The sequence below is a fragment of the Aplidium turbinatum genome, chromosome 13 (assembly GCF_918807975.1).
Source record: "Aplidium turbinatum chromosome 13, kaAplTurb1.1, whole genome shotgun sequence".
NCBI lineage: Eukaryota > Metazoa > Chordata > Ascidiacea > Aplousobranchia > Polyclinidae > Aplidium > Aplidium turbinatum.
Window position 1 is genome coordinate 24,396,794 of NC_137484.1, and position 12,171 is coordinate 24,408,964.

A 12,171-nucleotide genomic window follows, 5' to 3' on the forward strand; every position below is an offset into this window, starting at 1 on the left:
TCTTGCAGGGTCTCCCATGGCTGTGGGTGACGTTGCTGAAGAACGAGCTACCATGACGAGTTCTGATGGTCCTGATAAGTCAACAACTTCTACGAATGGTGCGTTGGTTGCTTTTGCATTGATGGATGTTGTAATCAGGCGTCGGTATCATTCAGCTAGCAACGCAAATCTCTGGGTTGGTTTTAGAATCTTTATCCGTGGACTGACAAAGCCTTGATAGGTTATTCCTGGTAGTTTTGCATACTTGTAGAGGTTCTTGACGCAGGGCTGGTTACCGAGATTGGCAGAATAAAGTTTCCGATTGTTGAAGTGTTGTTGCCGGGTAATCATTCCACCCAATGCCGCTGAATGGAGAGCATTCCTTAGAATGCGTTGCTCAAGCGCACACATTGAGAGTCGAACTAGCGCCGCTTGATCTTGAAGCTAGAGCGTTCATGTAGTCACTCGCTAACCAGCTGAGCAAACCATTTCTAAAATAAATAATTACCTCATAATTAAAAGTTTGGAAATGGACCAGTCAATCCAAACCCCTTTTCTTCGATACCCTCAAACTGAGACCACGTCCGACAGTGAACCAACACGTCCGGCGTCCGCTTCCACAGTACAAACTCATCTAGCGCCCGATTCAATTACATTATCCATTAGTAGTTAACACGTCTATTGAATTCTTAAAGAAATCCAGTGCTGAGTGAAGACCTTTATGGGCTCCCGGCACCAAAATAATTTTGGGCCCCTATAGGTAAGAAAATCTATGATAATATACTGTAGTGTGTATTTTCACTAGGTGGCTTAATTACTTTAATTGACTTTCGGTAGCAACAAATGTAGGCTAGGCTAAGTGATAGCAAACACAGGTCTATTATGTCATAGCTACAACTTTGCTCGAATGAAAGCCAAAAGCGTTAAAGATTTTAATCAAAAATACTGGCAGTGTTCATGAACATTGGGGTCATTCATCCCAGAACTTATATCACACAGTGCAAGCTAGCATGAAAATTTGGCATGCTCATTAACTTGACTTTGTGTTTTTATTTTTTTTAATCGGACAAGAATTGACAAATTAAGATTTAGTTTGGTTAGCTACATTTGAAAGCGATTTTTCCTTAAAATTACTGTGATTCGAAATTATACTAACGTAGCCTACCTATCATTTTTAACTGCGTAAGCGTAACAGAGCAAAACACTTTGGGAGTGCAACAAAAATTGGCTTTAACAAACAGAACATTTCAACACTTTTACCAAGTGGTTATTATGTTATGCCTGATAGGTTTAAACCACTACATTGTAAGCTCATGCACAAATAAACCAACCTGACCGCTAAATACTAGTAATTTACTTACACATACAACCTTTCCATAGGCGTCGATTTTTTCTTAGAAGAGAGGAATTCTGGATGGGCGAGAGTTTTCAAACAGATTTCATTGAATGTGTGTTTGCAAATTCGCAATGGTTCAGTCTTCGAAATTAGCATATTTTTACTTTGGCAAAAACGTTGCCGAGGCCAAACGACAAAATTTGAAACTGCCTCGGCAATTACTGTAAATATTTATTAGGAAAAGATTGTACTAAAGCATGTAAAACGAGAAGCGAAAAATATACTAGAGTAGTCTATTACGAACGCATTGTTTGATTTATTGTGGTGTAATAATACCAAAAGTAGTGATAAAGCGAGCAACGCGATACGCACGCTGTTACGGTAATTCACGTTAAAAAACTCACCGGGAGGGGAAAGTAAGTTAATTTTGGGTTGATTCAACGTTCGAGTCAGCACAAATCGATTTAATTTTTCCGGCGGGTTATATTGCGTAACAACAATGCCCAATAAGAAATTTACGTTTGTTTTACATTAATTTCGACATCTAGCGATGTTGAATTATCATAAAATAACGTGAATTACTCAACCAGGTACAGGTAACATATTAATAGCTCCCTGCGAGAAGATCGCCTCGATTTACGTAAGCTTATAAGCCAACATAATTTCGGCACAATTGGGACACTGCGAGCAACACAAAGTCTGTTTGATGAACTAGTCAGAATCGGTATCATCAGATGCTGTATCAGTTGGGCGATATATCGGAAAGCGAGGCGCAACAAGGAGTAGATGCTTACAATAATTTGACGTCTACTGGAGTTAAATCAATGCAAATAGCAGGCCTTGAAACAACTTTTTTTTTCCGGCGGCCAAACGTGTCCGACTGAAGCAAGCTGTTCGGCGGCCAATCACAAGCACATGGCGGCCATCGGAACTTCGACACACATTTTTACTTCGGCAGAAGCGAAAAATATACTAGAGTAGTCTATCACGACCGCACTGTTTGATTTGTTGTGATATAATAATGCCAAAAGTAGCGATAAAGCGAGCTACAAGATACGCACGTGGCACGCTGTTGCAGGAATTCACGTTAAATAACTCACGGGGAAAAGTGAGTTGATTTTGGGTTGATTCAACGTTCGAGTCAGCACAAATCGATTTAATTTTTTCGCTCGGTTATATTGCGTAACAACAATGCCCAATAAGAAAGTTACGTTTGTTTTACATTAATTCGACATCTAGCAACGTTGAATTATCATAAAATAACGTCAATTGCTCAACCAGAAACAGGTAACAAATTAATAGCTCCCTGCGAGAAGATTGCCTCGATTTACGTATACACTAACATAATTTCGGCACAATTGGGATACTGCGAACAACACAAAGTCTGTTTAATAAAGAACTAGCTGTCAGAATCGGAATCATCAGATGCTGTATCGGAGCACGAGGTTGTCGCGTCATCACTGGAATCAGACACATCAAGAGGCTCATAGCTTGGCTGTAAATCTATACCGTCTTTGCCATTTGCAATGAAGCGTCCACGTTTTGCGGCTTTCGGGCTTTGATACCACTCCACAGGCCTCTTTTTTTTTCATAAAGATCCATCAGGGTGTTGATTAGGGAATAAATCTATGCTGTGCCATAACGACTGGGAGGAATGTTTAACCCTAACATTACAAGCGCTCGTGTGGCCTCGGCATTTTCATTGCCGACGCTAATTTTGAAGACTGAATTTATCGCATCAATAAAGTGTATTGTGGTGTCACTTACATCCTGCTTATGTCAGACATCAGCTGCTTGGTCAATCAATAATGTTAACAATTCAAGCATAGACAGGGTGTATTGTGATTTATCGAGTGCTTTAACTCTTTTCTAGTCCTTGTGTAAAATTTTGTGTAAGGCCGCTTGTGTAAAATTTTCTCGGAACTTCATGGCGGACAAATGCGGCCGACGGAAGGGCGAGACCCGGCGGACAAAATGTCGGTTTTTGTAGGTTAATCGCGGCGATGGCCGCCTTCAGTTTCGAGGCCTGAATTATAGGGTGATATTTTTATAAAAGATTCTCCCAGCTGGGCACGTGTCTAAGCGCCGTCGAAGTAGGAAGTAACCCAAATAAACCATCCAGCAATAGTAAGATTGAATCAACATTCTAGTCTGGTGTAGTCTAAGGAAATTAGTTTTTTCTTGTAATCTTGTTGTCCTTACAATCACCTCGGCAATTGCCGACGCTAATTTCGAAAAGTGTGGTTAGTCTTTCTCACAAAGACTGCGTTTAGCGTCGCTGCAGCAATTAAGCTTTAATAGGTTGGATGTTTTCTTTCTTGCATCTTGCGATCTTATGAGCGCTGCTAAACTAAACAAACTTCTTTTATGTTTTCCTTTGCAACCTAAAAAGCGCGTGACTCGTGACCTGTTATCTTTAAAGTGGCGCCTTCGGATTTGCCGCATTTGTAAAAGCGATTGCTTTTAGTACGTCTTCAGTTTGTTACGGTTATTTTATTGTCATGTTCATTCTGATGTCATATTCACATTCCCTTACGCTGACCGGGAACTGAAGTTTGATTGTGACGTAACGAAAGTGAGACCATTCGGAGAAAAGATCAAATTGCCGACGCAAATTTGGAGAAAAGATCAAACGTGGCTTTCTCTCACCAGGAATTGCCAGCTGTGGCAGTTGCCGTAGCAACAACAATGCAGTGCGTACCGCCGTTTTTCCACGCAGCGTTGTTACGGAATTGCTTTGTTCTGTCGGATACCTAGCGAGAGACATAGCGTAAAACAAGAAGTTGCGCTGCAGTTGGTTGGATAGTCCAGCGTTTAAGAAAAACGGAAATAATTGTAACGAACACTTCATAAGTGGCATGAAAACAGGGTGGGCGAAACATATTTGCCCACCCTCGTTTCACGGCAGGGTAGGCGTCGCCCACCCTGCCCACCCTATTTCGACGCCTATGAACCTTTCCATTTAAATCAGTAGTTTGCTACAAGTGATTCTGCACCAAACAAGTTATGCAAAACACCGACCGGACCATACGTCTAACACCACCAAACAAAAACAACAGTAGAGAATACTGAAAGCAAAGAACATGCATGCTATGACTCAGGGCTTCCCAAACTTTTTTGCTCGCGACCCCTTTTAATCACCTAAAATGTTTTGCGGCCCCTTACGATTAAAACGACGAACAGTGTGAAATATACATTTGTGATATTTATTGAAAAGCTTAGATCAAACCAAAAACAATTTACCGGCACTCAGTTCATTTTACTTTTTTTTTTATTTCTGGCCCTCACAACGAAGTCTATGGGTATTGGGTAGCCTACTGGAAACAAAACAAAAAAGCAAACACATTTCTTTAGTGTGATTGGTGTGACTGCCTTCTGCTACAAAGCAAGTCCACCCGTGGCTCAATGTTAGTTAAAGCTGGTCTCAAGACGGTTTCAATGTTGCTTAGGTTGGAATGGTAGGCGAAGTGAGAACATTTCAGATAAATCATTTTGAAATTTTGGTTTCCAGAATAATGATGTTCAATTTTTTGATGAACGCATCAATTTTAGACTTCAATGCAAAATATTGATGTTTTCTCCTAGAAGGGACAAATTAAATTCGTTTAGTTTTTCAAGCAAATTTGACATAATTTCAAAATCTAGATGTTAATGAGAAAATGGTGGACCAAGACTGAATTTTATTCTGTTGGAAAAATCACGATTTCGGTTTTCAGCATTAATTGGCTACTGGCTAGCCATTTTAAAGCTTTGACTTTTGAAAGCCACCTCACTTCACGATGCAATTAAACAGTTTTAAACTCCGATTCCATTTCACCTCATAAATTTTCAAAAATACGGGCAGCCTATTGAGTGCGCGACTCTTAATAAAGTTATTAACTGTCACAGCATCTTGCACAGAAGTGTTAATATGCAGTACCTTGTGCAAATTGGTATACTTTCTGCGACCCCTGAAGTTCGTTATGCGACCCCTTGGGGAGTCGCGACCCCCAGTTTGGGAAGCTCTGCTATAACTAACTACTAACATTGTACCAAATCACGAACATTGAATGAAGAGCTGAAAGACGTTGACTAACAACTACACCCCTAAATAAAAAGAATACTGGTAGCCTACTAGAGAAAATTGCAAGCAAAAAACATATATTTTAAAACTAACTAGTAACATTGTATCTAACCACAAACATGATACTGCTATTTTGCTTTCATCAAATGCTGGCATTTGCGCAACAATCTAACCTCTTAGTGGAATTTATTAAGAATCGATTTGCTACAGTAGTAGCATCTTTAGCTAGCACATGTAAAAAAAGAATTTGAAAAATACGTAAAACGAACAAATAAAGCAAACTCCGATATTATCAACACGCATAAAAAATTTACATGTGTACATTTGGTCAGTTCCGCTATATGGCTGTGAATCCTGGACTGTATGCCCGAAGATAGAGAAGATCAACAGTGCTGAAATTTGGTTCATTCGTAGAATGATGGGAATTAACTGGACGGATAAAATCACTAACGAAGAAATGTGGAGACGCTCTGGGTGCACCCCTGGCGTCCTCATCACAACTATCAAAAAAAGGCAAATGACATTTATCGGGCATGTCTACCGCAAACGCGGAATTGAACACTCGGCAATGATGGGGCGATTTCCTGGTCAGAGGCACCGGGGACGTCCACGTTTGGAAATCTTCAAAAATCTTTCAACATGGACAAACCAAAATTTTGAAAACCTAACTAGAAGTATGGACAATCGATCGTTGTGGAGACTCACGGTAGCCGACGCCTTATTCAGGCATGGCCGATGATGATGATAAAAATTCTATTTTAAACAAATGGTTACATAATATTAAAATCATAAGCTGCAAGCCTAAATCTTAAACTGGTGTTCTGCCACGATTTCCAACAATATACTGGTACAAAATTCAAGAAATACATGAACATACCACAATCATTAAATGAAGAGCCGAAAGACCATTGACTGGAAAAACATTGACTGACAGCCACATCCTGGTAGTTAGATATTTTACGCATTATAACTTTTATGAGGACACCTACCATGCATGTGTGTACAATTATAAAGTTCCAGCCACCCACATTGGAGTGTTAACCTGTTAACACTCTTGTATGAACCACTGCCCATTCCCTGACCACACCACATGCTTCAGTGGCTTACACATTAACTACAAACATTATGTTGTCGTCAGGAACTCCTACCGGCGGTGTTGATGTAATTCAAGAAATGGCAAATGGCAGGATAACTTCAAAAATTGGGGCGTCTAGCCAAAGCAGTTCAGATGGTCCCACCCCACAACATGCGTTTATGGAAGGTACGCTGATTATTTGTCACTTGGGCTGGTTAAGAAAAGTTGTGTCGGTAGGTTTCCAAAAGTAATTTTTACGTAAAAATGTTATTGTTTAGAAGTCCACCGCTGCCCCATAATTTTTGAACCCCCCCCCCAAAGCGTGTGACTCATGAACCGAATGGAGTAAAAAGTTGATTGTTGGCTCAAAAGACCTAGAATTGCCATATTTCTATCTGCTCAAAGAGGAATGTTTTTTCAAAAATGATCAGAAAAAAGTTACGCAAAAAACTGATTTTTGAGTTAATTCAGACTATGCGAACTCTCACTAACCCCATCTCACAGCACTAAAACAGTAACATATTCAGAAAATTACTCTGAGTAGTTGAACCAGATAACATCTGCATTGTATTCTTGAGCAGCGCTACATGCTGTATACCCTGCTGTCCATTTACAAAATATAATTCCAAAATCTAAAACTTAAACGTAATCTGCTCTTGCATGTAATGAACAAAAGCAACAAGATGTAACAAACGAAAAAAGAGCATAATGAAATAATGAAACACTTTGACGGAAATATGACGGCACGATATTGCTCCATGAAAATTTGAATTAAATCTTAATTAACCAAGCAGCATCACATCAGTATAAATGCACTTGGTTGGTGATGTAGCCAAACCAGTGAATAAATAAGTAAATAATGAGACATTACCTGACTGGTATAGGCTTGGCTCATGTCCGACCGGTATATAGTAACGCACCTAGCACAAAGCAACAGATCAATGAAGATTACTGATCAGAGATATCAGTGGTCATAGTTATGACATTAGTCCTTATGAAGTCATCCATTTGCTTTTATTGTCAGGCGTGGCATAATCGCTGTCCTTAACTTTTCCATTTTGCAGGCACCTGGATAAATTGCCGATTAAGCGTTCATTGGGCATTTGGTTGTTTTTGAAAGATACCCAGTCTCTTTTCAGACCAACTGTTATACATGGTGAGCAATGGCTTGTCACATCAAAGAATGCTGACAATGGTTGATTACTCCATGCTAGCTGTGCTGTATCTACAGAACTGACAGATATTTTCTGATCATCTAATGGCAAAATAGGTGGCTTATTGGAATGACATGCAACAGCAACATTTTTGAGAGAAAGCCAGGTAGAAGCATGCTTGATGAAACATGATTTAGCATGTTTTACGACACTACTGTCCGAAGCCTTCATCAAATCTCTTGTCAGCAAAACAAGAGCTGGTCCATCAACAGCACTTGGTTTAATGTGTATGGAAAAAAAGGTTCGAGCATAGACAGTACACCCAGTATAAATTGACAAGATAAATCGAAGAGATGTAGCATGGGTTTCATCGAAAGACGCAGTTTTAAAAATTAGCAATTGTAAATACTCGCTAGCCTTGGCTAACCATCCTGAACTGTTACTTGTATTCTGAATAGAAACGTTATTAGTTTTTGAGAAATTTGCATAAATGTGTAGCAGCAAAGAGCAAACGGACAGTCTTGATCATCTCTCATAGCTTTACTTGGAAGTAAGTCACACATTCTTTGAAGATTTCTTGTGATTTTTTATTTGGCTTTAGTGTTGATTTCTGAAGTTTTTTTTTTCTTTCAAACTCTCTGTTTTAATTGCTGCTATGAAATTAAAAACAGAATCTTTTCGTAATTTGTCCCGAGCTTTTGTATTTCCATCAAGTTTCCTGATAACCTTTTCCAAATAGAATTCATTGCAGTGGTGTAAACACTCCAGGGTTAGCATATCATAGCCATACTCTTCATTTATAAAGTTAACTAACCGTTTACAAACCCCTCTTGCAGATCCAGTATTGAGTGCCGTTGTATCAGTAATGCTAACAATATTTTTTTTAGCATTTCTGGTTGTATCAGATGTTTTAGAGCAGGGGTCGGCAACCTACGGCCCACGAGGAAAATCATCCGGCCCCTAGCCACTTTACAGATTATACAGTAGTATTATATAACCTGCCTAATGATATATTATTTTATAATCAAACCCTTAATTTTTGATTAATGTGATTGTAACATAGGCTATGCCTCATTTTCTCCTCTTCTTTGGACTTTTAAACCGTTCATGATGTGAATCGTTACAACATCCGACAAACCTTTAAACATTCCTTTTGACTCAATTGTCCTCTGGCTCAGTCGAGATGATATGCTAAAAAGAGTGTACACGTTGAAGGAAGAAATAGCAACCTTTCTTGAAAATAAGACCATAATTGCTGCAGAATTTTGTAAACAAGAATGGGTTCTAATTTGGTATTTCCGGTCAATTTAACATCACATCTGAATAACAGAAATGAGCAGCTTCAGGGACAGCTCCAATTGATGCACAAGATGTGGATGTAGGCCTAGCCTACGCGTATTCGAAACAAAACCTACGGCTCTAGGAAAAGTCAGCTGGAAAATGCAAATCATGCTCTCTTTGCTACACTGCAGAAGAATAAACCTACAAGCAATACGTTATTTGTTTCTATGATGCAACACTTAAGAAATCAATTTTCATCCCGCTTTGGTGAAATTCGTTCTCTCGAAAACGACATCAAATTATTCAGTTCTACACCATGTGATGTACAGGTGGATAGAGTGCAAAAGGCGTAGGTTATCAAAGGGAATTGAGCTACAGTGCAGTAACAAGCTAAGATTAAAATGTCATGCCGAGAGTGTATCACTGCTTGACTTCTATAAAATATCTTGAGTGGAAACAATATCTCAACTTCATTAATCATGCCAAAAAAGGGAATCATTATTTGGCAGCATTTTCGCATGAAACTCACTAAGAACACGTTGAAAACAAAACTTACTGACGACCACTTGCAAGGTAAACAGATGAAACCAAGCAACCATACAGCATTTAACATAATATATTAAACTGAACATAAACTATAAACTACGAACGTTTTCGGCCATACACATGTTAGCCCTTTTCAAGTAACGAAACAATAACTGATTTTACAAGATGTCATGATGCAAGATGTCATGCTACTTTCCTCATTTAACTTACTGCTTGAACTTCAAAAACTTTCAAACCAAAACAACTGCAAATCTCACATTAATGTTGTATTATCAATAAAAGCATGTTGTATTTTGTGGTTTTGTTAACAAAATCATGACTCTGATTAAATTGTATAACTGCGAAAGTTGTAACAATATTATAAAAAAAAAACAGATCTGTTAATGGAAAATTTGTGGGCTACGGCCCGCCAAGACTTTGCAAATTTAGAAAAAGGTTGCCTACCCCTGTTTTAGAGCATTGAAACAATTTCCTTCAAAGAATTGGAAGAGTTCTGCTAATCTTTCTCTGTGGAATTTTTCCCCTCAAAACACAATTGATGAAATACTCCATTACGCAATGCAACTTCTCCTTTTTCCAATAAAATTTTTCCAAGCTTTAAACTTCTATAAAATGCAGTGTTGTGCTTTTTTGCCTCTGGCGATCATTGAGTTTTTCCGCTGCACAGTCTAGCAGGCTGAGATAGCCTATATGATGACATTTTTTTGGAATTGAGCACACGCTTTGTCAGATATTATATCGTTTCTAGGTATTCTGTTTCTGTTGATATTGAAACTATCATCACAAGAAGTGGTGCTGGTACTCTAATATCCACTGGTTTCTTTGGGACACTGAGAACTGTCACTGGATTCATCATCAACAGATGAGTAGAAGCACGGCTGCTTTTGATTTTGGTATTGTGTTCTTTCCCCGCAGTTGCCGAACGTTTCTTTGCCCTTTTAAGGTTATGAACAGTCACAATATTGTCGATACCATTTATGGCCATTATTCCGGCCCCTCGTTGGTCAATCAAAAACGAAAACTCTCTGCTGGAAATCTGCTGGCTAAACTCACATTTGCAGCTCATCTTTTCATTTTTAACTGGACCATCTTTGGCTAAATCACATTTACAGGTGGAAACATCAAACGATTTTGACGAACACGACATGAACAGCTCCAATTTCTTCTGGTAAGCTGGAGATTTAAAGCGCTTTTTATCAACGCCTTGAAGCAATTTTATTTCTAAAACTAATCTCGTTATTATCTGGCCAGCGCGCATATCGGAAACATGTGGCAAAGAAGCTTTTTTCCACTAATCAAGCACTTTTGGAATGAGTTCAGCAAATGTTTCATTGTTAGATAGAACTGCACTGCTGTTATACTTCACCATTGGCATTTGCTTGTAGTGGTAAAATGCTTTGACCACATCTCCATTTGTGGGAAGCATGTTGGTTGGAAGATCTGACAGGTATCCAACAGTATCATGAATTAAAGTTTTACTTCTAATCAACAATTTTGACAATGACATCATTAAAATATTGTTCAAACATGAAACAAATTATTAACTTGCTAAAACAAAAACTAAATGTAAGGTAGAACAGCGTTTTAAATATACCGTACATATTATGGACAACTTCAAACTTTCTGTTTTGAACCTTTACTGTATGATCAATGCACTGTCTCCGTAAGTGTAAGTACTATATTATGTCAGAATATAGGCTGGGCTGCAGGCCTGGCTACAGCTCAGGCCTAACTCTTCAAAATCTGTTGTTTTGATGGAAAGCATTCAGAATCAGTAGAAACATATTACTTCTAAATTATAAAAGTGTTACACAACTTTCTAGTTTACACTCACAACGCCTTTATGATGGAATTGGGTCCAAAAAGCTTAAATTCAGTTTTTTGCATGTAACTTCTTTCTGATTATTTTTGAGAAAACATTCCGATTATGTTGTATTTTCAGACATAAAAGTTGGTTGTTCGCTCAAGACTCAGAATTGTCATATCTGCTCTGTTGGTGATATTTCAAAAATAAAATTTGGTAACGGACAGACATTGATGCGAAAATCTTTAAATTTGAAGACCACAAGAGCCCCAGCTCCGCAATATTCAGCGTGTTGAAACTACTAAGTATGATGGTTTGTGTAGGAAAAAAATTTGGGTCTGGTTTCAGTATTACCAATTTTACGGACTATTGAAATAAAGTAACGGACAGACAGATAGAATTGGGAAAAACCACTAGTCAGCCTTCACATGCACTTTCTATCTAAAGTCAGCTCCCAAACCCAATAGATCAATGTTTTTTTTAATTTGAGATCTACCCCCTATCTTAAAAGTAGTATTTTTTGCTAATCCCTGATGCAGTGTTTGCGCAACAATTAGTTTAAAACCTTGATATAAAGTAACGGACAGACATTAGAAAAAGTAACGGACAGACACTATCTCATTTCTGAAGTTTTTTGCTACACTGAACCAAGGTGATGGAAAAAATGTTTATTTCCGAATAGGAAAAATTATGGTTTGCAATTTCGGAAAATTTTGGTTGAAAAAAAGTTTGTTTTTTTTACAAAAAAATTGTTTTAATATTCATAGGCTACCATTACAATTACATACATAAATTACATACATTTCCGAATTTGTTGTCATGCATTTCCAAATAGTGGTGCTACCCTGCGTTTTCCATCCCTGCTGAAGTGTTTTTCTGCCCTTGTTCTTTCATTCCTTACTATATTTTTATATTCTTATCAATATTTGCATC

At 38.3% G+C, this 12,171-nt stretch overlaps 1 protein-coding gene across 3 annotated transcripts in view; it reads left to right on the forward strand.

Moving 5' to 3' along the window:
* The window catches only part of LOC145781883 (uncharacterized), a 35,552-nt gene that overhangs the window by 358 nt on the left and 23,023 nt on the right, over positions 1–12,171 (forward strand). For all 3 annotated transcript variants that reach the window (XM_082593566.1, XM_082593568.1, XM_082593567.1), the window contains exons 2-3: positions 9–98; positions 6,517–6,639. In XM_082593566.1, coding sequence (XP_082449692.1) covers positions 9–98; positions 6,517–6,639 — 213 coding nt within the window. The remainder of the gene's footprint in view (positions 1–8; positions 99–6,516; positions 6,640–12,171) is intronic.